Source organism: Condylostylus longicornis, unplaced genomic scaffold, assembly GCF_029603195.1.
Source record: "Condylostylus longicornis isolate FDR11 unplaced genomic scaffold, ASM2960319v2 ptg000048l, whole genome shotgun sequence".
Lineage (NCBI taxonomy): Eukaryota > Metazoa > Arthropoda > Insecta > Diptera > Dolichopodidae > Condylostylus > Condylostylus longicornis.
This window is the reverse complement of record NW_026578017.1, coordinates 19,074,419-19,102,315: the sequence shown is the minus strand read 5'-3', so window position 1 is coordinate 19,102,315 and position 27,897 is coordinate 19,074,419. Positions and strand designations below refer to the sequence as shown.

The window sequence follows — 27,897 nt, the reverse complement described above, 5'->3', positions numbered from 1 at the left end:
TAGATAATAAAGTTTAATATACAAAGTAATTGTTATATTTACGGGAACTACAGTATGTTTATTGTTGATTAATGTTATATTTTCATGTTAATTTTTTAAATAAGCAATTATCAATATAATTATGTATTTCAATTTTTATAATAATAACAATTGGGTAATTTTATTTACCCAAACAATTCTTAAATAATATTTAATATATGTTACCCATATTATATATAGCTATAACAAGATATTTTTGTTATACATAATTTACAATATTATTATTTTCTTATACACTTAATATTTTTTTAAATTGTTATACACCTTACCTTATAATGGAAGTCTAGTTATTTAAAATAAATTCTACACCATTAATTTTTTTTTATTTGTTTTGTCTTTTTCCTTTCTCGTATATATATAATATTTATGACCATTAAACTATATGTAAATATTATGATTGTATAAATTTATACAAAAATTTTATGATTTATATTATATATATATAAATTAGTATATATTTAAAAATGTATGAGTATATAATATTTGTATAACATTTATTTGCATAATTTTGTATTTAATTTATTTATTTTATTAGGTATTAGACTAATTTAATTTTGGAGTATATTTGTCTTTAAATTAATTTCTTTATTTTTGTGTAAATTTTTATTATGGAAGCACTTGTTTTCTATATGCTTTAACAATCAATATACTCACATATATTTTTAAAATTAAGTATATCATATGTTATAAAAAACATAATTTGAGAAAAATATATACGTATATATATGTTATTTATATTTTTTATTTATTTTATTTATTTATTTTTTTAAGTTATTTTTCACATATATAGTCACAAATAATATGCTTACAATATATTATAATGATTACACAATGACATTATTTGAAATAAATATATATATGTGTATACAATCACGTAAAAAAATATAAGAAAATTTAAAAAAAAAAAAAAAATTAATGAATAAACAAAATTACATCTGCATATATATATATATACATTATAATAAAAATTTCATTCATAAAAGCTTTATCACACTCACAAATACTATTTCACTATAATATATTACGATATAATGATGATGATAATGATAATCATAATGAAAATTATGTCGGTATTATAATAATAAAAACTAACTCAATTCACAATTTCTGCTTATTATTTTTATTATATTTTTTTTTTTGTATATTTTGCATTTTTATATTTTGTTTCTTTAAATTTTTTATATACATGTAAAGTATGTATATAATATAAGGTAGTAGGAAATGAGTGATAAATTTTTAGAAATTTATTTTCTATTCCACATATTGAACGTATATATATATATATATATATATTTATTTTAATATATATAATATATTTTTTAGTATTTATATAAATTTTCTCTATCAACTATCCTCTATCATAGATACAACGATTATTGTATGGGAAATAAAAGGACACGTAAAATATACTATATTTATAGATATCCTTTATATGTAGATAACATTTTTTACAATAATTTATCATTAAATATACACAATTTTTCATAATTATAAATTAAAATTTCAATAATTATAAAATTAATTAAAAATTAAATAAATTATATAATTAATTCGTACAAAAAATTTTTTTGATATTTTTCTAATATAAAATTTTCTTTTTATTAAAATTCACATTATATTTTTATATATATTATATGTTTATTATATTGCACATGAATATATTTCTTATTTCATTTAAAATTCATTTAAATATTATATATATTTTGCATATTTTATTATAATAAAGGTTTTTCACCCGTTGTCATTGCTATCTAAATATTAAACTGTAACCATTTATAATAAAAAAAAAAATAACACACATTGAATTGAATTGTGAAACCAAAGTGTATGTATGTGTGTAAATATATGAGGAAGTAGAAAATACATAATATTCTTATACATATACATATATAATATGTAAGTGTTATATTATTATAAATTTTATCCACATATTGTGCATACGTTGCTCGATATTTTTTTTTTTTTAATATTTTCTCACGTTAATTTCATGAGCTCACACTACATAGGCATACTTTTAAAAAGAAAATTTTCATATAAAATTTAATATAAATGGAAAGAAACATAATGATTTTTTTATATAACAAACAGGTGTAAAATTTAAAAAATTAAATCAAAAAAAAATTTCTTTTTAATTTTCTCTTCTTGGCTTCTATTTTTTTTTATGGGAATTTATTATCAATGAATATTTTTTTTTTGTTAAAATCAAATAAAAAATTTTCTCTCTCCGAATTATTTAAATATATATCGTATATATATCTCTCGTATTTTTCTTTATTGTAAATACAATATTAAAAATTGTAAAGAAAGAATTTACCCGTTCACGCATAAACCCGAATAACAACTGAATAGCTGAAATAATAATAATAATTATATAAACTAAATGATCTTCAACCTTATAGTGTAGGAATTGTTTATTTATATTGTAGTAATTTCAAAAAAAAAAACACAAAATGAAAAATAAAAAAAAGAATGAAATGGTATTATATATATAAAAATAAATGTGGCCAGGTTATTGCAATTGAAATTTGGTGTATTGTTTTTTAATTATGAGTAGGTTTTGATAGCCACAAACCCAGTAATAATAATAATATAAGCAAAAATCAACGACAATAAAGAAAATATGCCAAATTTTATACAAATTAATGGAATGTAATTTGGGATCTAGTGTAATTTTAATGAGATCTGAAACCCCTATTCACCAGTGGGTTTCAGATTATTAATCAGATTTATAATCCAAAAATTAAGTCAGATTTATAATCCAAAAACTTATTAGAACCTAAATTATGTCATTAAAGGAATACAGCGGAATGTTAGGTTTGGCTCCTTCATAAACTAAGACAGCCCAAAATTACATGACAAATGACATTTTTTTTGCAGCGCGAGCTAAGTGTTGCAAAAATTACTAATATTACAAATCTAAACCAATAACATAAAAATATGAAAATCCTAGTTTTATTGAAAATCAATCATTATCTCAAAAGTGGTTCCTTTAATTATTCTCTCAAAATTTTTTAATTCACCAAAAAAACAATAATACATGAATTCAGAATAATTAATTTATACAAATTTCATTATATTTTTCAGTGTTAAACAAAAATTACAATAACTCTGGCTACTCTAATTAGGTTTTAATAATTCTTTACAATATGAAAATGTACACATTCACTTGTCTACTTATTTTATGAATTTGTATGCATGTATAAAGTATAATGGAAATGTGCTCACAACAAAAATTTCTTTTTTATTGCATTTTTTGTTTAGCTCTTAAACTATATACGGCACAGTAAAAGAAAGAAAAGGCAAAGATAAATAAAAAATGTGCGTGAAAACCCGTGATCTTGATTTAAAATATATATAAATATATATATACATTTTTATATATGTATACAGTATACATAATTTATACAAAGAACGCATATTATATAGGTATGTACACTAAAGCGTATTAGTACATCTTCATTTTTCACAAACATCAGATGTGTATAAATGTATACATACATGAATATTATATGTGTATACATATACATATGTATTAAAAAATGTCATTATTTTGCCTTTTATCTAAATATATCTACATATTATACTCTTGCCACTTGTAAGTTAGGGAAGATCATCTCTTTTAACATCATATACCTTTTATAAGATGCTCACAATACGAGTAAAACGTTTTGTAATTTTATATTAATAAAAAATATAAGCCTAAATAACATAAACATCCGCGTATGTCGTCGCAATGTATATATGACGTTAATTATACGAAATAAATGCAGAGGGTTTAGAAAATTATTTGACAGGTTTATCTTATAAAATTTCTTTTTGACTTATTATACTATATTTATATGTCAAATGTAAAGTATTTAAGGTATAAAAACAAAAATTTTCTAAATAAAGAAATTTGTGAATCAAAAAACGTGATCATTGCCTCAAGTTTTGGAATGGTTACAAGAGACCTTTTCCAAAAAAAATAGAGTCGCCATACCTCTTATATTAATTTACAAGGGTAATAAATGGAAATAACTTTAATTAAATTTTAATAATCCATTAAAATCACCATGGCGATTATATGTTAATAAAATTCGATTTGCAGTACAAACATTTTGCTCTTAAGTTATCCAATAATAAATTATGAGAAATTTAAACAAAATTATTATAAAAAAAAAATTCTAACTTTAAATTATTACACTAAATTTTACTATATGTAAATTATAACATGCAGAGAAGTTCGGAACAAAAATTTTACAATTAACCATTTGTGAATGAACTGCAGAAATCATAAACAAATATCCGTATATACATATATATATATTATTCACGCATAACAAGATCCGTATATACTCACGCAATTTAAATATAAGTCATACTTAATATATACTTACTACATAAGTATACACTTGAAAAATAAATACACAATTTTTACTCTATAAATCTTTAATGTTTAAGTGTATCTTACTTAAAATTGTATCTACATTTCAAATAAGTACAAGTAAATGAATTATGTTTGAGAAAGTTTTTTTTTATTATTGTTATTTTTACATATATATATATATACAATAATGTTTAATATCGTGATCTTACAAGTTAACATAACATATGTATATATATGCATATTTTACAATATTATTATTATATTACACGCATTGTTTTTCATGTCTCAGGATGTTACTCATTAATCTAAATCAAATAAAAAAATACTTAAAAAAAAATTCTACATCTAGAATAAAATTATGTTATGTATGCAAGATTTTATGAGATCTCTAATAAAATATGATTTTTTAAATATAAGAATGTATGTAGCATATACATATAGTATGTTGATGGTGCATTATGCACCAGGCACCAAAATTGGCACTTCAATTTATTTTATTTATTTTATTAAAATTTTTTTTTTCTGTTGTTCTTATATTTTATAGTTACATATTGTTTAAAGAAAATCTATAAAAATTTTTTTTTGTTTTAGACCATTTTCTGAATTTTTGGTTAAATTGAATTTTTCGAAAAATTAATATACACGCATATGTACACACATTTTATTGTGAATTATTAGGAATATAATTTTTAAATCATAATATTTTATTTGCCCTAACATGTATAATGAACCGAACAGATTAATATTTAATATTTCCATTTTAAAGGCATAATATGGCAGCACTACTCCAATCAACAATATGCAACTAACAAACAGAGCTATTGAAAGGACTAATTATTAATTATCACAGTAGATGACTTAATATTTTTTAATAGAAAAAGAATTATTTTTTTTTTTAAATAATTAAATTTACAGCTCATAGATTTAACGTTTATGTCACAGCCAACGAGATTTACAAATAAAAGAAAACTCCAATTAGAAACTACACTCATTTACTCCGGAATAGATTAGACTGCCGTACTTCTGTATAAAAGTAACGCGCTAAGGAAATCAAATTGTTTTTAAATGAATTGAAAATGATCCATAATAAACTGCCCATAACAGACAAAGCCAATTCATAAAATTGTAAGAAAATCACTTAATTATTTTAAAATCTGCTAGAAGTAAGTTGATGTGAATACAATAACTTCATTTTTATCGCATAGACGCCAGTGGGTAAAAATTATAATAATGTAAGATATAATCATGGGAATTTTATGAATTTCTTATACTTTCAAAGAAATCTATAATATTTTTATAACTTCCATAATTTTTATCTTTTTTTGCTTAGATTTCGGGTACTATTGTATAAACAAAGTTCTCAATTCAAATTAAAGACTTATTATAATTGAATCTTATTGAATCTTATTAAGTAATGATTTCAATAGGAAAATATTTAATTGGATTTCAATAGGATTAAACTAGAGAACTTATATATTTTTTCGAAATGAATTGAATATCCATTTACAATAAAACAAATATAAAGAAAACTTCAATCGAATTATAATTAGAAGCATTTAGAATTATAAATGTGAAATGTAGCAAAAAAATTTTGATATTATTCAAGGATTATTGCAATAGAAGTAAGTTTGTAGGTGCACGTGATTATTGCATTCTGTTTACATTCTGTTCAACATTCTTATTAGAATTTAAGCAACAACGACACGGTTTATTTGTTTTTTTTTTTTGAATATGAGACCTGATTTTTAGAAAAATAATATCAATGTGCACTTTTAATTGAAATTTATTAAGATTTTGTTTTAAATGTAATTCAATAAAATTCATTAATAATGACGTCTATTAATTATTAAGAAGCATAATGAAAAAATTCAGTTAAAGGGAAAAATTTATTTTCCTCTCAATTTTAATTCATTTTCTACAAAATTTTCTTATTACACTGCATATACTTTTTTCCATAATTGTAATGTAATTTCCCAAATTACACAATCATATTAGAATTTACACACCAAATTTCACACATAAATTTCCTAGGAAAATATTAATCATGAAATGTTTGATGACTGAAAATTTTCGGCTTTGTTTTTAAGATTACTTTGAAATCAATTCGATCTACAAAGAGTACAAAAGATAATATCAAAATTGAAAAAAAAAGCTTTCAATTTACAAATAATTTACTTGCGCTAACAATAAATTCTTTGAAATATTAATGACAAATTAAACAAATTCCAAATTTTTATCATATTCAATGGAAATAAATTGAAAACAATCACTAGCCCAATATTAATTTTCCAGTCACATTCTTAATAGTTATACATATATGTATTAGGAGTAAACTGATGAGTCAATCCAATACATATTCGTGAATAGCATAAGTATTTATACATAAAATTTTCTCAAAAATTATTTAACAAATTTTATACATACAATTTTTTTTTTAATGAATTTTTAAAGTATACATTTTTATATATAACATTGTGTTACAACACAAGCCCACATAACATTCTTCAATTTTTACTCACTTAAGCGAAATTCTTCAATAGAGACTCTTTAAATGTAAACGTGTGCAATATAGTAATAATTTTCTCACTATAAAATCTACTTTTGCTTGCTTATTTTCCATATTATCAATAAGGAGTTCCTTTAAAAATTATTACAAGTACAAAGATTAGATTACAAAGATTAAATAATCATTTTTTTATTTTGCTATGCTATTCATTTGCTTTATTAACTTTATTAAATAATCATCAATTTGTAAAATGCAATTCGCACTTTTTACATACAAAAGTTCATAAATATGTACATATACAGAAAATATGTACATATATATAAAAACAATTGACTATTATTAATTTTAACTTAGATTATTTAAATATAATTTCAACAAATTTTCCATGCACCATATACATACATATGTCATTATATATATTATGTATACCTGTTACATATACTTACATACATTCTTTAATATTGTATCAGTTAACGTCATTGCACACATACAATCTTATACATCCATTAATTATTAATTAAACAAAATTATTTAATTTTCCAAGATCTAAAAATAAGCAAAATCTCGATCTTTAAATAGATTTCAATGATATAGTTACATACGTTTAAAATAACTATTTAATAACCCTCCCATTACAAACTTTTAAACTTAAAGTAATTAACATTTGATCAGAGTTGTATGTACATATATGTAGATACACATATTGTACTTACGTCGGTATACAAAAAAGAAACCAATTGAAATGGGTAAACGTTTCGGAAACACAAATTTATAATATGAAAGTTAATAAATAATAAAATATTAATAATTTAAAAATTAAAATGGAAAAAAAAATTATGAAATAAAAAGCATGTAAATCAAACCTTAGAAAAAGCCACAAAATGTATAAAAATAGTTTTGAATAATAGGATAAATGTACAATACAAGTAACATTCATAACCGACGAAATCTTTCGCGCAATTTGATCCCAAAATATTAAATTTCCTTGATTGTCACACACGATTAGAACGAGCGTAATTTAATGAATAAAAAAATTAATTTTATATTTTTTAATTTTTTTTTTGTTTTGTTGAAACTTAAAAAATAATTTAAATTATTATAAGGTAAAAAATATATGTAATTGAAAATATTGTTAACTATATGCATTTGTATGAAATGTCATTGTAATTTGATAATTACTGTTACTGTCATAGCGAAAATTATAAATAAATTTTATAGTTAACAAATTCGGTTTGATGCCAATAATTTGCACTATAACACATAGAAAAACATTATTATTAATATTAATTTAAATAAATATTGCATATTTTTAGGATGAAAACGAAAATTAAGCTATTCCAATGGCTAGTTACGTGATTTAAGATTATATTTTTTTATTAGAAGGTATTTACCTTTAATTTTTTGCTGTTATAGAAATTTTATTACAAAAATAACGAGTATAAAATTGTCATTTCACTAATTTTGTAAGTTAATAAAATTTTGAAGGGGAGGCAATTTGAAAAAACTTTATCACGGTAACAGGAATCATTTATTTTCTTCTAGAAGTTCTTCTAAGAGAAACACTGTGTCAAACGAGTTTACGATAATAGTTATCTTTAAGAGCTTTTTGTCATAATAATATTATCTTTGCTATTTTGCAGTCATAGGCGCTCTGCCTACTTTTCTACGTTTGTGATAATAAATACAAAAAATCAAAAAAAAAAATGACATTCTTAAGTGTTTCATGGGCCATAGATTCTAGATGTGGATAGCTAGATAAAAATTTCACAAAGATCCATGCTTTTTATTTTAGAGACTGTAAAATTTTTGCATGAAATTAATAACACATTTTTTTCCGACTTTGTTCGAAATTCATTAAATATTGTTCAAATTATCGAACATAAAGTTTTTTACAAAAAATAACGATCAGCTACTCTTCAATTTTAAATTAAAAAGGACAAGTCTATTTTTGAAATCAAGCTCAGTAAAAAATATTAAGCTAATAATAAGTGATATGAACTTTTATTTTTCGAACATTAACCGAAACATAAAATGCATATTCATAATATTCGTTTAGGTATACCTCAATGTATCTTTATACCGTATTGTATATGCGGTTAAAATAATGTTGTCACTTAAGTAAATAAAGACAATTGGGCACCATTTGGGGTTATCAGTTACACTTTATTTTTTTAATGTATGTATTTTGATTTTTCTTCTTTCGTTACTTTTTTTGTTTTCGTTTTCTTTATTTGTGGTTAAACCTCAATAATTATTGGTTTTTGGTATATTAAAATTATGTAAATTATCTTAATGGATATATACATATATATATATATATATATATATATATATATATATATATATATATATATATATATATAATATTAATGCTTTTTACTTTTCAATGAAACTCCAACATAATGTTTAAAATATATCATATATACCGGTATATATACATATATAGTTAACTTATATATATATATATATACATATGTATGAACAAAATGTTATTTGCTTTCATAAAAGTTTTTTCATAAATTTCTATATGTTTTAATTTAAAAATAAATTTTTGCATTATATTCTATATAAGTAAATATTTTTCTCTGTGTATGCAGAAATTTTTAAAAAATAATTTTTAATTTCATTAAACTTTGTTTTTAGTTAAAATAAATATTGTTGATTATTATAAAAGTTCAAAGTTTAAGTATATCGTCTCGGTTAAAGTACTCTCACTAATTTAATTCGCCTATACATTCCGATATATAGTTACAGTGGAGTTTTCATATAACGAACAGTTAGTATTTTAATAGAATTTAAACTTAACTTATATTTACTCGACGTTAGTGTCGTTATTTCTATTTAACGAAATTATTTTCCTAATACACACTACTTCTGTATTACAGACATGCTACTTCTGTATTCTGAATTGTTACTGTATTATAGACAAAATTCAAGCCAAATTAATCAGCATTCAAATGAGATTTTAGATGTTAATCAAGTCTCTATTGGTTAATAAAATTTGTTAAAGAACCCCTTTGAAATTTTGTTGGAGTGTTATTAATAATTTTAAGATATTTATGAGTATTAAAGAAAATTGTGAATCTCGTATAATATTAAGCTGCTTTCGTAATGGTTTTCTTTATAGATTTCTCATTTAACTTAAATAAAATAATTATGTACAAAAATATTATTAATTAATATTTTTGTAAGAATTGAATTAAAACTAAATAAAAATACTTCAACTGTGCCAGCTTTTGAAACCTTTGTAAACCAATGTTTTGAACATTTATAATTTATATCAAAGACTTGTGGGGAAAGTCTTCTAACCCACATTTTAAAAATCTTCAAATAATTGAAAAAAAATTCGAAAATATTATTTCACTTCTATACAAGTCAAAATTCCTAGTACATACTATGAATTCGTGGGGTTTATCCATTAATTTTGAAAAATATTTTGAAGTTTTTATTTATGTTGGATTGAGAGTTTTCACCAAAGGACAATCACAAGTAAAATAACATAAAGTTCTTTTAACAAATTAAATATCAAATTTTAATGCCATTCTAATTTTTTTTAAAAAAAATTTTAAAAACATTTCCAAAAAATAATTGTAGGTGTATATATATAATAATAACTTTCAAATTTTCATTATAAATTTGAACTTTAAATAGTTAAAAAGAAAAGGATTAAAAATTTTATTTATATAAATAGAAAATAGGACATTATAGCATTGATATAAAAATAGAGGAGCCCCTATTGATTTGGAAAATAATCTTTTTTATCATAACTATCATATATATAATATTTTTAAATATAGGTATAATAAAATTATTACAACGTATAAATTTCTAATGCAAATATCTAACAAACCTACTTATTCCAAAGAAATTAAATATTTTCGTGGGCATTACCAGAATAAGAACTAATTTTTAACAAATATCCTTTAATAATTTTGCATGACCTTTCATTAATAATAATATTTTTCATATTAAGTCTTCCTTTTTTTTTAAAAAACACATTTACACATACACATTAATCTGATTGAGATTTCAAAGCCCTTTAATTTATCGCTGTTCTCCTCGAACAAAAAATCATCACCTATGGAAAATTCAAAAATTATTATGATTCATCAATAAATTTCTAATTTAGATCATATTCAGATATTTGATTGAAAAGATTTCAGTAGAAAAATATTAAGCAGTTTTTTTTTTTTACTTTTCTCTATATTCTATAACTTTAATAAGCAATTTATTAAGCATGTTATTTTCAAACTACGTCAGTAAATACGTCATCACTGGTATTTCTACATTTTTTTTTTTTCATTTTTTGCTTTCGTATAATATGCATCATAATACTATGAAAAAAATTAAAACTTCAAAGGCAACAGATGAATATATTTAAGTATATAGGGAGGAATTTTATATATCCTAAATATGCTAATCAAAATATATATTCAATTTTATCGTATATGTTATTATAATTAGTGTTTCACTATATGTGGGTATGTCTTCAACGAAATTTATGTAATACGATAATTTTATGATGAAATTGAAAGGAAAAAATGTCTCTAATATGAAAATTTTATAAATAAGAATGCGAGATATTCAATTCGTTTACCCAAAAAAAAAATTATTCATGTATGCCAGAGTTGTATATGTAGACTATCGTATAGAATTTTAATTTTTTAATAATTAATTCTACTGAATACACAATTATTAATAATGCAATTAATCAGAATAAAGCTCGTTGTAAAATTGAGAGTAGAAAATACAATAATAAAATCTTATAAAGGAATTTCATTCATTTTAATAAATATTCATAAACTTTAGTAAATTATTAGAATTTGAACTTGTACTAACTAAATTAAGTAAAAACTGGTAAACTATAAAAACTATAATTATACTGAAATATTTTGTGTATATGAAAAAAATAATAGAAGATTTCTTGCCTTATATTCAACTATTTTGTAACAATTTAGAAAAAATTATTAATGTAGATCGAACTTAGATCAAAAGGTTATCCCAACTTAAATTCTCAAATTTTATTTAGTAAATAGCTAGAATTATAATATCCGTTTATAAATATTATAAACGGATTAACATATAAATATTTTTTGAGTAATTCTAGACATACAAATTTTCATATTGAACTCAACGTTCTATAGAAAAGAAGTAAAATGGTTCAAATCTAGATCAGCTAAAACAAGAATTACTGAATTCAGCTTAATATTAAATTTCTGATTTAAATTTAAAAATAGTATTGAAATATTACAAATTTTAAACATCTTGCTTAAATAATTACAAAATATCTTTGGAATATAAAAGCATATAAATTTAAATAAATGGTAGCACGTGAACGATCAACCCAATGAAGGGCTGACGACAGTGTGGAATATCAAAGACTGGTAAAAAAATTTCAACCTGTAATACATTCAATAGGTAATTTTAAATTTCTTTTATGGTCTTATATTAAATTTTTTAATGTGTTAAAATTTTAGGTTCGGAAGAAAACTTGCGCAATAAGATTCATAGGGATCTCATCAACTTGGTTTTCGTTGTGATTTAAAGTTGTTTCTTTCTAGGAAATGATTTTTGCCTTCGATATCACGAAAGAACATAAGATGATTTCAACAATTTATGTTTGAATTGAATTAGATTTGAAAATAGTATTGCTGTGCAATATGGAATATTATTGTTACAATAGGAATTAGAAAGAATAAAAAATTTTGTTCCTCTTTAAGAAATTTTAGACATATCCAATTTTAGTACAATTCCAGCTCAACAGATATTATTTTACAAACTAATTTGTTTTTAACAAAATTTGTCTTATTAATACTTTTTAGAAATTTGATTATTGAATTGTAAAACTGAAATGAAATAAAGCATAAGGTTCCCAAAATTTGTCGCATTTTCTGATTTCTAGGAAAATTCAGAGTGAGAATTCTAGGAATCTAAGTACCTCTTGTCCTGATTTGACTGTAAATTTTATAACATCTATACTTTAGTTAATATTAATATTAAAATAAAAAATTTCAATTCTACAAAATTTTTAATAAATCTAAACTTAATTACAAACTTTTGCATTCTAAACTAACACTTCATTCATGAACTCATTACTCAATTAAAAATTACTCATGTACGTCACATACAATCAAAAATAAAATTACCCAAATTTAAACAATTATTATGTGTGTATATTTGCACCATATAGTTAGCAACACTAAGTTAAACAATAATGGTAAATTGATAAATAAAAGAAAAAGAAAATTTCATTTATTCTTAATTATTTTTGCCCCCCTCCCTTTCCCCCTCCCACCTTCTTAAAAACCCGGGTATAAACATGTCATTGTTACCATTTTTTACTCTCATATATAAACTTAAAAGACAAATATTTGTAGAGTTTCCATGACGTAAAGTTTTCATCATTTTCTAAAATGTCATTTTAAGCTTAATTGTTATTTCTTATGTAAACTTCATAAAATTTTTAAAAAGTGTAACATACATACAAATTGTATTACAAAGAAATTTCTATATAAATTAAAAAACATTAGAAATTATTTAACTTTTGAATAAAGAATCAAACAAGTTAATCGAAATTTTATGATTGAGGTCGTTGCAATGTTAGCTTTGAAGAATATGAATTATAAATTGAATACACAAGAAAATAATACTTACATACATTTATACAAAGTTAGATTAATTTGTTTCAAGTAAATTAAATTGCGTAGGTTGGTTATTTGCATCATAAGACACATGTGTTTTGATTTTTTGCAAAACAATCTCCCCATATGCGAATGAGTAGGGTTAAAAATTTATTATAAATAATTTTTACTTGTTAATTGAAAGCTTAAAATTTTCTAAATCTCTATTATATAACAATATTACAAAATGTATGAATTTTGCAATTGTACAATTAAACTTTTCTGATTCATTCTAATAATTTCTATTAAGAATTTCGCAATATTATTTGCGACGACGATTAGAATAAGAGAGAATTAGTGAGAATTGGAGCTTTTATTGTGCATTTTAAATGGTAGATCTACAATAGTTGTGATAGTTGTACAACAGTAGAACAATTTTTTTCACAATAACAGAAACAACTAATTATATTAGAGTTGTTATTATTAATAAAAACTTCTTAGAATAAAGTAGGCATGGAAATTTTAAATAATGGAAAAAATAAAAGGTAATTTTCCTACACAATTTACTACACAGTTTTTCTGAATTCATTAAAATATTTCAATAAATTCTTATGCATCTCATAATGTTTTCTAATAATTATTTATAAAAACAAATTTTAATTATATATAATAGAGAAAAACAAATATAGTAATTACTTATTAAGTGGTAAAATTAAATATAATTGAATAGAAATAAAAAAAACGTGTTATTAATTGTGCGTAATGGAAGCGAGCTGGCAATTAAATAAAGAAATAGGCATAGCTCAACTCTGTACTCAAAAATGGACTTTAAACTTATTGAAATTAAATTCACAAACAAGTATATAAGCTAGAGTTTTCTATAGGGGCCTAGTAATTTTTAATTTCCTATGACTATAATAATTATACATCTGACCATTAGTGCAGTGGTTATGGCACCGGCCCTTTAACCGAAGGGTCTCCGGTTCAAACCCCGGTCAGGTCACTATAAAAATTATATTCAATATTATATAACTTAATATGCAATACTAATAAATATTATGCAAGTAATTTTCAAATATTCATAATATTCGATACTAAAAGACTAAGAAAAATAAACAGTTATATAAATATAACTTTTATATAAATAACAGTTATATAAATATAACTTTTATATAAATAACAGTTATATAAATATAAAGTTTAATATAAATAAAAAAACTACGGTAGGCTAGTCACCTACCTAGCTAACTCTCTATGACTATAGAAACTAGGGCATGATAGATATCATGCACTAGCCCTTTACTCCTCCTAGGAGTGAAGAAGGAAAAAAAAAATTTTTATACATACTTGCCATAATAATGAAAAATTTAGACACGTGAAAAATGATTTCTTAAGTTATTGTTGTGTAATTAGGAAAATTCAAAATAAAGGACACCGGAATTTTCAGAGACTGAAAGCAAATTTGTTTTTTCACAAAAAAAAAAATTATATCGCACATTGGGAAGAATAACGACACAACTCAAAAATATGACTTCGACTTCCAGAACTTAAAATGTTTATAGCCGAGTGTAAATTACTATCGAAGGCTAAAATACGTTGGTATAGAACCATTTTACACTTTATATGAACAAATTTTTTGTATTATTTTGTTACCGGAAAGCTTTATATATTCAAATATAATAGTAATTAAAGTAAATTTGCGACTCTGCATTATGGTTTATATCATTGTTCTCGCAAATATGCGATATGTGAAAAAAAGGTGATTAATCAATTATTCCATTTGATGAATTAGAATCTTAAACAAATCTAATTTTTTAATGAAATTAATTGAAAATTTACAATTAATCATTTCTATTTACAATTAAATTTTAAGAAAATCTAAATGTTAAAATTTTAATTGAACATAAGATAATCAGAGTGTCATTATTTATAGAACATAGTATATGAAAAAATATAATCAACTGAAACTGAGCTTTTATTCTAAGCGGCGTGCACCACATTTCTCACAAATACACCACGAGTAAAAAATTAAATAATTATAAGTTGCTGATTTAGTGCTTGGTACATTTTATATTAAGCAAGTTTTTTAATATTTTTAGAAATAATTTTTAATACTTCTTTTACGAATTAGCCCTTATCTTTAAATATTGAAATTGGCATTGACATTATTTTAGGTTATTTTTAACTGAAAATTATTATTTTATTATCATTCAATTTCGGAGAACTATGAAACAGATTCAGAACTACTCCATGAACCGCAGAATTAAAAATTTCTCAGACGTAGAGGTTAACCAATTATAGTAAAATAATATTACATTATACAAAGTCGCTTACAATTTATTGGTTAGCCTTATGTTTAAGTCTTAAAATTTGGAGGCCGTGTAGGAGTAAATATTTCATTGAAATTTGTAAGGCGCAGCTTTCTAGTATTTAAAACTCGAAATTTCCGATTCAAATATTGCTTTTTAAAAAAACTGATGTGTGGGGCTTGTTGAAACCAGCCATTATACCGACGCAATATAAAATTTTGTTATTTTATGTGAAAAAATCTTTTATTTTTGTCAATAAATTAAATATTGTCGCTGGGACATATTATGTTGAGGTACATTTTTATTTTAATTCGATTAAAGGACTTATAGTCCAATAAAAATTAACAATTAAATAATAAATATTTTATATATTAAAAGAAAACTTACCTTGCTCAGTTACAATTCTCACAAATTAGATAAGATGGAAATAAAATTCTATATTAAAATGAATTAATTTGAAAATTTTAAATTAAAAAAATTTTTTAATACAAATAATACAATATTATAGAGCACAGTAATTAATTAAAATAATTTAATTTTCACTAATTTTATTAATTAATTCAAATTCACTTTTACGTATATATGAAATATATTTTATTAAAATAATTTTAGAAATACATATATACAAATTTTACAATTTTAAACAATATTGTTGTGTGTTTTTATTTTTCCCCCGATTTTTTAATCCTTACAACTTAAATCTTAATAAAGAAGTAATTGAAATTTGCAAATGTAACTTACTTTTATAAGAAATTATAGGTCATATCAAAAACGTCAAATATATATATATACACATAATATATTTCTGCATAACTGTACTTATATATATTATGAGGAGTGAAAGTTAAAATTGAAAGACGTGTGCTGTTTCACGTGATGAATTTTTGTTACATTTTTGAAAAACTTCAATCAATAGCAATATTGTGCAATAATAAGAATTTGAAAAGAAAAATTGAAGTCCTTTCCATATTGATATTACGAGTATTATATAGAAAATGTTACAAATATATAACGAGCGTTGCTTTATACCATGCCCCCTTTAAATAAATAAGCGATTACTGACCCAAACAAAAAATTCCGGTGTAATTAATATTAAGTTATTAATAAAATTATGGTATGGTGAATAAAAAATATGGTATATTGAGGCAAATATATCAGTTCCTCTCATTCATCTAAATCCAGCCGTCATATAAAAATCCAAGAAATTCTTATATATTAAACATTAGAAACATGCATTTTGATAATTTATAACTCCAATATTTACAAGTGACATTTCGGAAATCAGCCTTATTTATAATACCTATACGATATAATAAGCGTGAAAAAATTAACTTAAATATTATATTTTCCTATAGCTTTTTCATTATCATTATTGGCTTGATCTACTCATTTCTTATTCGGTTATTCATGTCCTTTCATTACAATTTTTTTATTATCATATCATTTTTTTTTATTTTTTTGTTTCTTTTTGCAAAATTATTTCGTTTTTCTTTTCCCAACAAGCATTTTAAACTGCTTAAAATGCAATATAAGTAGGTGAAATCAAATAATCAACTTTGGCAGTCTTATCCATGCTCAGTGAAGTCTCATATGTTACCGTCTTTAATGGAACATTTACAATTTAAATAAAAGTGAATTCTTAAGCGAATCGAAGCAAATCGAATCAAATAATCTAAACGAATCGACCAAACAAGATTAATTATGCCAAAATGTATAACATGCATTCAGGTATACTCATTTCTAATCTTCTTATATTTGGCACACAATTTCTTAATACCAAATAACATGGTTGAAATCAGAAACGTACTTAAGAAAAACAAAAGTACTAAAATTTAATATTTACTAAAATAAGTACTAAAATACAAAAGTACTAAATTTTGATTTAAAAACCTTGCTTTTAAAGAATCTAGATTATATTATAAAAATAAAAGTATCATATGTTACCGTCTTTAATGGAACATTTACAATTTAAATAAAAGTGAGTATGTATGTACATAATTAAATCAAATTTAATCTAAAATCAAACACTTAAATTTGTTTTATTCAGCTATTCAAAATTTTTCTGCCGAATGACGTCAAATTGACCGAATTTCTTAAATTGTCTGCATTTAGGTAAATAATCTACTCTTAAATTTTAGTCTCTAATTTTTGCTTTTATTTGCCTAGATTATTTTACGAAATAATTATGAATTTCAAATACCGAAGCCTAATCATATTGACAATTTGAAATATAATTGGCGGAAAGTAATCAATGTGATGGTTAAAATTCATAAGAGCAAAGTTGTCGATTTTTTAATCAAATTTGTTATTCGGGTTTTTTTTTTATTTTAAATTATTACTGAGTAAAAATTCATGACATTTTGGTCCGAATGTAATAAATGGCTATAAAAAACAAGTGAAGAGAAAAATTATTTTCTTTTTACTATGCATATTTTCTAATAAGAATAAATTTTATATTTAATGTTGGTGAATGATGAAACAAAATGCACCATGGGTGGTAAATTATTCTCGCTTGCTTATACTTATAAAGACACTTGCTTAAACTCTATTTTTATTAAATTACATAAGTAAGAAAATTATGAATGTCCTTTTTTATAAGTCTAGGCATAATTACAAAGCTCTTTTCAAATAATACGCATGAAATTTTCATATTATATTTAGATATTATTTCATACATACTTAGAATATTATAGGAATTTTGAAATAAATTTTATAGTATAAGGTTGCTAAAAAATAATAACAGTTTCTTCTTTTTTTATTATTAGATTATTGTTTCTAAAAAATTTTCATATTACTTGTTACTTGCTTTAGAATTTCATTTTAAAAAAAAGAAAATTATTTGTGTATGTGTGCAGTCATGTGCATAGATTTATTTAAATAAAATTTTGGTCCAAAATTTAATTCCAAATTTTTCTTTTAATTTATATGCCTTTAAAAAGAAATTTCAGGAAAATTTCGACGTATTGTGCATTTTTGATAACCCTATTCTTTATAATTACAACATTTAGACACTATATACCTAATAACAAAGACAAGATTTTAAGAAAATTTTAATGTTACAATTTAAACCTATAAGTAAACTTATTAGAAGGGACATTTGATATATTACTAAAAATTTTGTAAAGGTATTACAAATTCTCAGGTATAAAGAGACACTTTTTTATTACCCGATTCTGCAAAGAGTTCTTTTATTAGGTATGAGGAAAGTATAACTAAATTTGACATTATTTTTCAGAATAATATCAAAGAACTACATCTTTTACAGGTTCCTTAAAAGAACAAGATGACTCTGATATGCAAGCTCTAATTCAATGCATAATGATCACTAGGCTGCACCAGGTTTGTGTAAAGTATTAAACTATAAGCTTCAATTTAATAATAATAATAGACTTAGTTAATAATTATATTAATTAAATTATTAAAAATACTTTATTTTTTTCATTTAAAAATATGAAAAACCCTACATTTTCTGAATCAGTTTAAAAGATAAATTTAAACGCAGATTTCTATATATAAAAAATTTATACAAAAACATTCCTTAATACTTCCAAATAATATGTTTTCCGTAGATAATTGACAAAATATTGTTACAAACCAAATCCGAAAATTATCCGAGAATTTACTTTTAAAAAATTGAAACTATATGAGTATATATGTAAGTATGTATGTATGCATATTAAAATCCCAGATCGTACTCGGGATGGGATGTGATAAAAAGTGTAAAATACGTACATACATAAATATGTAAATAAAACGTACGATATAAACTTTTTCAAGTCGGATCAGTATACCATACCTAGACCTAGTTATAACTACATATTTTGAATATTGAACTCCAACTGAAAATTTTGATCTTTTCAATTTTCGGAATTTGATAGACTTAAAACTTAATTGATCTTATTAATTTTGAAGCAGCTATGTGCTAATTTTAATGCTTCTTTAATCTAATTCAAAATTTTATATGGAAAATTGTAATTTTGAAAAATCGTGGTATTTAGATCAAACTAATTTTCATGGGCGTTAATTCTGCGTCAATTCGTAAATTGTTAATTTCTATTTAAAATTTTGAGTTCGACGGAACTGCAACAAAACAGTGAATTCAACTTAAACGACTGAGTATTTCTATGTAGGTATCAAGTACATCAATATATAATATGTATTTTATAATTTTTTAAATTTATAACTGTGGAAACTGAAGTTTCCAAGCAAAAATACTAACTATGAAATACAAAAAAAAAATTCGTTATTAATTTTCATTAACTCTGAAAACGTATTTATAAAAAATTATGACTCAAATTTAATTATTAAGACAAGTACGCCGCTAATGCCTAAACTATGCTCGGTAAGCTGTCCAAAAATTTAAAAATAAATTTAAATTGACGATATAAGCACATTCAAATTTGTGGAACGTAAATTATCGACAAATGTTTTGGTTTGAATCATCGCTTAATATTTAAATTTAGCAATTTCAGAAAATTTTAAATTAAATTATAATTCAGAGTCATCTAATGAGAAATACAATAATTATTATTCATTTATAAAAAATTTTGACATTTAGTTTGTTTATAAATATTTGCAGTGAAAGTTCAATAATCTGCTGACTCGTAAAACAAAAGAAATAATAAATCTTTGATAATTTTACAATAAATAAATTAACAAAAGATAAAATATGAAAACTTTTTTATATATAGAAGAAGATTGAAATTTATTTTAATCAAAGATGCTGTCGAATACAATGTCGATTAAAATTCGACACGGGATTTTAGATTTAGTTAATAAAAATAGATCTTCAGCCATTATTATTAATGATAGTTACATTCTTGCCTCAGCGTTCATATTAAATCCAGTTTTTATTTCATTGTTCACAAATGAAAAGGATGAAGAACAATTGAATAACTTCAAAAATAAAATCAATAAACAACTGATAAATGTAGATGAAGATCCGTTGTATAATGAACTGAAATTGGAATTATTCACAATTACTTTCGACAGAAGAAAACCTACTGACCGGAATAGTAGAATTCTAACATGTTATAAAGCCAAACTTTTATATATTTTTAATTCAATTGAAATAAGAGAATGTTTTCAAAATATTTTATCCAAGTTAAAATCAGAAAGTGAATTAAATAATGAATTGAAATCATTTTTACACTCTTCGTTTTTAATTCTGCAGTTGATTAAACCAAATGAAGCAATTAAAAATGTGAATTTAAAAAGCTTTATCAAAAATATGTTATCATATTCTAATATAACAAATAACTTACATAAAACGGATGAAGTAATGGCAATATGTTCTCCATTTGGAATAGAAAATTTTTATAAAACTATTCATTTCGGAAAAATTTCAAATATATTAGGACGAAACAGCTGTTTATTTATCATATCTAATTCACTACCCATTGGCTGTGAAGGTTCTGCAGTATTTAATAACAGATTGTAACCGTTTTTCTATATACAAATATATTTTTTTTTTTAATTTAATTAAATTCTCAAATTTAGAAAACTAATTGGCATATTAATTTGTACCAGTTTAAGCAATGGAGACGAAAACATAAATATTACACTTGCAGCCAACTTTCATTATATTTTTAAGAGTCTAGCATTCCAATTTGGAGTTCACCTTGAACATATAGGTTCAAAGATCACCTTACCTACTTGTAAGCAAAGCAATTTAATTGTAAAAACCTGTTTATTGTATAATTTTATTATAGGGGAAAAAAGTTTAGTAATAATTTTCTGCAATGGCCAACAAGGAACTGGGACGCTAGTTAAAGTTTTAAACAGGAAATTTATTTTGACTTGTTCTCATGTCATAAATGTATGTTCATATGTAATTAAGATTTAGTTTTTCATTTTAGTTTTTTAAATTTATGAAAAACAAAAAAACAATTTTACATGCAGGATAACTCTTCAATTATTAATTGTCGCTACATAGATGGTACATTCCCTTCCGAAATAATATGGAAAAATCCAAACTTTGACGAACCATTTGATGTGGCCATTTTATCGGTTCCGGATTACATATGCGATGATTATTTTGTTTCATTGTCGGATAATAGACCATACCTTGGGCAAAATATTTTTAACGCTGGCTTCCCATTTTTTACGAATACACAGGAAAAAAATTTTGCACCCGGCATTTTTGAAGGACGAGTCATAAAATACAAACCTGGATGTATTATAGCAGATGCTACTTTGCAAGCAGGTCAAAGTGGGGGTCCTATGTTTGCTGAGAATGGAACCATTCTTGGAATTTGTGTTTCTAATTTGAAATTAGAAAAAACTGTATTTCCGAATGTAAATACTTCAATTCCCGCATGTGATATTAAATATGTTATTGAGAAATTTGCAAAAACTAATGGTAATTTTTTGGTAATACTCGTACTGAATACACCTTATTAAATAAACACCTTTTTTTTAGATATTTCCGTGTTAAATAAGTTAATAGCTTCACCAGAGGTTAAAAAAATTTGGTCTCTTGATTGTCCAATTATTGATTGCAAATTGTAATTCGTATATTTTTGTTTAATTTCATTTAAATAAAATTTTCTTTCAATATTAAAACTGTTTTTTGCTTTGCAGCTTTAGGAAAACATTGAAAATTCTAATTAATTCATAAATGCAATAATTAGATCTTAAATGTTTTCCCATATTAGTTCAATAATAACTCAAAACCGCATCTGGTACAAAAACCAAGCAAATTTATTACCCAATTTATTTAAATTCAATTCATTTTACATAAATATTAAAATTAAAAAAAGGAGTTCAATTTAAACTACGTACCTGGCCTTTTGAATTCTTATTAAAAGAACAAAGGAAGTACCTAACCAAATGAACTAAGTAATTTTTATTTTTCTTTTTCTTTCCTTAACATACAAGGGTTTTTTGTCCGTTCTATTAAAAAACGTACAGCACTGTCAAAGGCCGACATTAAGATACATGTTTTTTTGTGTTTATATAATTTTAATCAATTTGTTCAATTTGAGTGGTTTTTTTAATTTCGGTTTTTTTTTATTTAAATTATTTTAATTTTATATAATTTTTTCCTGTTCTTTATGAAAAATGTTGTAACTTGAGGAGTTGGTTGTTGAAGTTCCTAATACACTTTATTATTCTTTATAGTTTTATGAAATTATATTACTATATAAGACGAAGTTTAACTGTAAAGGTCGTCATCGCCATTATCACCGGGGGGATTTGAGGGTTGATTTGGACCTGTACCTTGAGATGACGATCCTGCGCTAGATGGAAATCTACAAAGATGTGTTTCCAATTACTATTTACATAAATATTTTTTATTGTGTATATAGTTACCTGAAATTAGAACCAAATCCACGAGATTGTTGCAAAGTTTGGGCGAACATTTCATATTTACGAATATCGTTGTCAGATACTGATCTACGGGCAAATTTCATAGCTTCTTCAAAATGACCTCTTGTAATTTCGGGCACCGGATCATCTTCATCCATCTAAAAGAATAACTTCTTTAAAATTTCATTTCATTTCAAAAACTTTAACGTACGTCCATAGCCGAGCTTTGATTTCCAGCTCTTTCTCGTTCTCTTTTAATTTCTGCTTCAATAGCTTGTCTAATAGCCAATTTGCATGCACGCTGACAGATTTCTGTCAAATCTGCTCCAGAAAAACCTTGAGTGACCTTTGCAATAAAGCCAAGATCAACTTCTTTCGCTAGAGGTGATTTTCTTAAATTGGCTTTTAAAATTGCTTCACGGGATTTTTCATCTGGTAATGGAATATATATTAACTGATCTAAGCGACCAGGACGTAGTATAGCTGGGTCAATGATGTCTGGCCTATTCGTAGCTCCAATAATAAATACATTTTTTTTAGCTCCCATGCCATCCATTTCAGTTAAAATTTGATTAATCACACGATCGGCCGCTCCTCCAGCATCACCTACATTTCCGCCACGAGATTTAGCAATAGAATCAAGTTCGTCGAAAAACAACACACATGGCGAAGCGGATCGTGCTTTATCAAATATATCACGAACGTTAGCTTCAGACTCACCAAACCACATTGTTAATAACTCAGGACCCTATCATACAATTGTGCAAAATTAGTAAATATAAAAATTTGATTTGTAATGTGTTTATTTTTATGTTACCTTCACAGAAATAAAATTGGCCTGACATTCATTTGCGATTGCTTTGGCCAATAAAGTTTTACCGCAACCTGGTGGACCGTAAAACAGCACACCACGACTTGGTTGCATGCCAAACTTTAGGAATTTATCGGGATGTTCAACTGGATATTGCACCAATTCTTGTAATTCCCGCTTGACATTTTCTAACCCGCCAATATCGTTCCAAGTCGTGTTTGGAACTTCAACTACGGTTTCTCGTAACGCTGAAGGACTTGATTTAGTCATAGCATATCTAAAGTTATCCATTGTTACAGCTAATGAATTCAAAACATCGGCCTCGATCTTATCATCTTCTAAGTCAATAAGGTCCATTTTCTCACGTATCTGTTGCAAAGCTGCTTCGGAGCATAGTGACGCTAAATCAGCTCCAACATGTCCATGGGTTTCAGCAGCAATTTGCTCTAAATCTACGTCATCATGTAATCGCATATTTTTAGTGTGGATTCTTAATACTTCTAATCGACCAGTTGCATCTGGAATGCCAATGTCAATTTCCCGATCAAAACGACCAAAACGGCGCAAAGCAGGATCGATTGAGTTTGGCCGGTTTGTTGCCGCCATCACAATTAAATGCGAACTTTTCTTCATCCCATCCATCAGTGTAAGCAATTGTGACACAATACGGCGTTCAACTTCACCATGTGTCTTATCGCGCTTTGGTGCTATTGCGTCTATTTCATCAATAAATATTATAGCTGGAGAATTTTTTTCGGCTTCCTCAAAAGCTTTTCTTAAATTAGATTCAGATTCACCTGCCAATTTCGACATAATTTCTGGACCATTTATTAAGAAAAAGAATGCGCCTGTTTCATTAGCTACAGCTCGGGCAATTAGAGTTTTACCCGTTCCAGGAGGCCCATACATTAATATTCCTCGCGGAGGTTTTACTCCTATCGCTTTAAAAAGCGACGGATGGCGCAGTGGCAGTTCAACCATTTCCTTTATTTGGGCCAATTGTTTTCGACAACCACCAATATCATCATATCCAACTGCATTCAAAGACTCTTCTTCCTCCTCACGTTTAATTGGATCACCATCACAAAATATGACAGTGTCAGGTGCAACAATACAATACGGTTCAGGATCTGTTAAAACAACTTTAAATTCAATAGCTCGCATTGCACCACGTACTACAAAATTATCTCCCATGTGAATGGGCCGATAAGCTTCCAAAAAGTATGGTTTCAAATAAACATCAAACAGATTCCTAATGAGAAAAAATTAATTTTTTTTTCTCCAAGGGATTAAAAGTAGATTTAAAATTTACCCAGTTATTCCTTCAACCGTGTCATCAATAGGTAAGATACGGACCCGCTTTCCGTATTTCACATCTGGACATGATTGAATTGATACAACGTCAGAAAGATGCACACACAGATTGTTTCTTACCTTTCAAATTTAAGTTTATTTAAACAAAATGTTTCATTTATCATTTTCATAATACTTACTACGCGATTCATGCGAATTTTTTCATCCGGACAATTTTCATCAGACAAAACTATACAAACAGTTTCTTTCCGCCTTTTTCCTTTTAATAGCACAGTATCCCCGCGGAATAACTGTAGTTCGTCCATTTTTGTCTGTAAAAGTATTAATTAGGTAATTTCAAAGAAATATTAAGTTATGTAGTAATACTTGGTAGGTACTACCCACTTAATAGCCAAAACTAATTGCAAACTAGTTTCAAAACTAATGTAGAATTTTATAAAAAATAACTAATATAAATAAGAATTTAGTTATATCCTTATTGTTTTTTAAGTGAACTTGAAAGTTGTTTTGGTTAGTGATTCATTAGTTAATTTCATAATTTTGAATACTGTAAAATTACTTATGCATATTATACAATATTGCTTTTCATACAACTGTTAAAATGGACGTTTTGCTTATATATTTACTTATAAACTTACTTGAGATAAAGACACAACGGAGTTATCATCATTTTCGGCTTCGTCTACAAGAAGTCTATTCGGGCGGTCTTTTCTCTTCAGAATGGCGGTAGCCAAATCATCCGGACTGAAATTAAAAGATTATATATCATAATTTTTAAGTTATTAAATTAATTTATATAAATTAGTTTTATTTTTAATTGCAAAGCTTGAGTTTCTTTTTATAAGAATATCTAAAATTTTTGCCAAGTTAGCATAGCAGTTCATTTCAAATTTTTTGTTCAACTATCTTATGCCAATATATGTATGTATGTAAGTTACAGTGAGGTTATACTCACTATATTTGTAGAATAAGTGGAAATAAATATCCCTATTACAAATTTGGATATATTTTTGATTTTCCTCACTTATTACATTAATTTGTAACTTTTATACAGGTTTCTATAAACTCTAAGAGAGTTTTTCAACAAATTTCATGAACATGACAAGCAAAATTCAATGTATGTATAGAGCTGTCGGCTTTGTTCCAATTATTAAAAAAATGTCTTTTATTGCAAATTAACACTTTTATATTGAAAATTTCTTACTTTTTTGAGTCACCCATAACTTTTACGCGTACAATTTAAAAAAATTTCAGACTTGAATTAATATAGTTAATATTTAAATATAAAAATTAAAATTTCCAAACTAATTTAATCTATGCAATATTCTTTGCTTCTGATAAAATCACCAACCAAATTTTCGTTATAGTTGCCATATACTATAAAAATATTTGATTAACACGTCTGCCTTTTTGTATATTGGAAGAGTTCAGAAAAGAAACTAATTTTAAGAACTGTATGTTGTCTACAATTACATGTACCATTTTGAATCTGATCTAAACATACTGTACCAATTAGTAATAAATTTTAATGGAAAAATGAGTATCATAGCAAGTTTGAATACTTAAAACTATTATTACATACACAATGAAAAGTAAGCAACACAAACGAAAGAAAATTTTTAGAAAATTAGTTTGGTTTTCATTATTGACTCTATATAATCCCATAGACTCTAATAATCTATATCAACCATGTCAAAATATTAATTTAAACTTTTGCCAAAAAAAAAGAAGTTTCGTTGCAGGTCAAAATATTTGAAAAGTAGCTAAGTTCCTTTGCAATACAAACATATAACTAACACGTAAAAGTATTTTTAATAAATATTTTTATAAAAGAAAAGGTCAGAAAAACATCTAAACGTAAGCAACATATATTACATAAATTTTTCAAAGCGGTTCTGAGATCGTGTTTGAACTAAAAAAATGTTTTATAATTTTTGAATGAATTCTGTTCAAAAGTCTCTAAATCTCTTCACAAAACAAAAATGAAATAATAACTCAATTTTGATATACAGTAAATCACGAAGCTATTTTTGAAAAAAACTTGATTAATAGAATTATTTTTTGACAAGGTCAAAATAGATGATAAAATTTATTCCTATCAAAATGGTAGAAAAAGATGACATTTCTGTCATACATTTTATTTTCAATTTTAAAGCAGTGCACTTTAACATGTAGTGTTTATATCTTAGTAATTTAAGATTTAATCTAAGATCGAACCTATTAATCCAAGGACCTGCTCGTCTATCGCGCTGTTTTACTTGGCAAGTGAGAAGAAAGTGAGTAACTATTATATATTTTTGTACAATTTTCGAATGAAAAGAATTATCCGTTATTGCGTCGAATTGAAAAAAATCTTATTGGAAAATGTCATTAGAAAAAACGGAGAATTCTGTTTGAAAGTGAACAAAAAGTGAGTAACAAAAGCAACATACACGGCTGTAAGTCTGGTAGATAAACCGCCTTTAGAATTTAGCGCAGATTTGATCTTAGATAATTTCTTTACGTGCCGTTAACATATAGGTTAATCGCACACGTTAAGAAATATTGACGCATTATTTTAAATTTTTTTATTTGCATTTTTGTTTGTCGAAATTAAACTTTTGTTTTTAAAAATTAAAAGT

At 24.5% G+C, this 27,897-nt stretch overlaps 3 protein-coding genes across 4 annotated transcripts in view; 1 reads left to right on the top strand and 2 right to left on the bottom strand.

Annotated features, from left to right (window-relative positions):
• Positions 1–16,505, bottom strand: part of LOC129610900 (ion transport peptide) — a 66,819-nt gene extending 50,314 nt beyond the window's left edge. Inside the window, exon 1 of one of the 2 annotated variants that reach the window (XM_055523687.1) lies at positions 16,228–16,505. The gene's annotated coding sequence lies outside the window, so the exon portion shown is untranslated. Of the gene's footprint in view, positions 1–308; positions 419–16,227 lie in introns of those variants that run through there. The other variant, XM_055523688.1, reaches the window with a different exon arrangement.
• A 3,936-nt stretch (positions 16,506–20,441) lies between these two features.
• LOC129611117 (uncharacterized) lies at positions 20,442–22,404 on the top strand. The gene is made up of 5 exons (XM_055524070.1): positions 20,442–21,276; positions 21,340–21,497; positions 21,552–21,658; positions 21,742–22,201; positions 22,262–22,404. The coding sequence occupies exons 1-5, from the start codon at positions 20,561–20,563 to the stop codon at positions 22,348–22,350; spliced, it is 1,530 nt and encodes a 509-aa protein (XP_055380045.1). The 5' UTR covers positions 20,442–20,560; the 3' UTR covers positions 22,351–22,404.
• Positions 22,405–22,519: 115 nt separating this feature from the next.
• Positions 22,520–26,653, bottom strand: LOC129610737 (transitional endoplasmic reticulum ATPase TER94). The gene is made up of 8 exons (XM_055523407.1): positions 26,481–26,653; positions 25,915–26,020; positions 25,456–25,587; positions 25,275–25,396; positions 23,969–25,214; positions 23,363–23,899; positions 23,155–23,309; positions 22,520–23,093 (listed from the first exon to the last, which is right to left on the bottom strand). Exons 1-8 carry the CDS (start codon positions 26,495–26,497, stop codon positions 22,997–22,999), a joined length of 2,412 nt encoding a protein of 803 aa, XP_055379382.1. The 5' UTR covers positions 26,498–26,653; the 3' UTR covers positions 22,520–22,996.
• Positions 26,654–27,897: the final 1,244 nt, after the last annotated feature.

What these genes read in the sequence shown, in the direction of transcription:
- LOC129611117 (XM_055524070.1), top strand. Translation starts at nt 20,561, where the DNA reads ATGCTGTCGAATACAATGTCGATTAAAATTCGACACGGGATTTTAGAT. An exon ending in AAAGATCACCTTACCTACTT is followed by an intron (nt 21,498 to 21,551) that starts GTAAGCAAAGCA and finishes ATTTTATTATAG; the next exon opens with GGGAAAAAAGTTTAGTAATA. An exon ending in GAAATTTGCAAAAACTAATG is followed by an intron (nt 22,202 to 22,261) that starts GTAATTTTTTGG and finishes CCTTTTTTTTAG; the next exon opens with ATATTTCCGTGTTAAATAAG.
- LOC129610737 (XM_055523407.1), bottom strand. An exon ending in ATCAAAGCTCGGCTATGGAC is followed by an intron (nt 23,310 to 23,362) that starts GTACGTTAAAGT and finishes TTATTCTTTTAG; the next exon opens with ATGGATGAAGATGATCCGGT. An exon ending in GGATTTGGTTCTAATTTCAG is followed by an intron (nt 23,094 to 23,154) that starts GTAACTATATAC and finishes ACATCTTTGTAG; the next exon opens with ATTTCCATCTAGCGCAGGAT.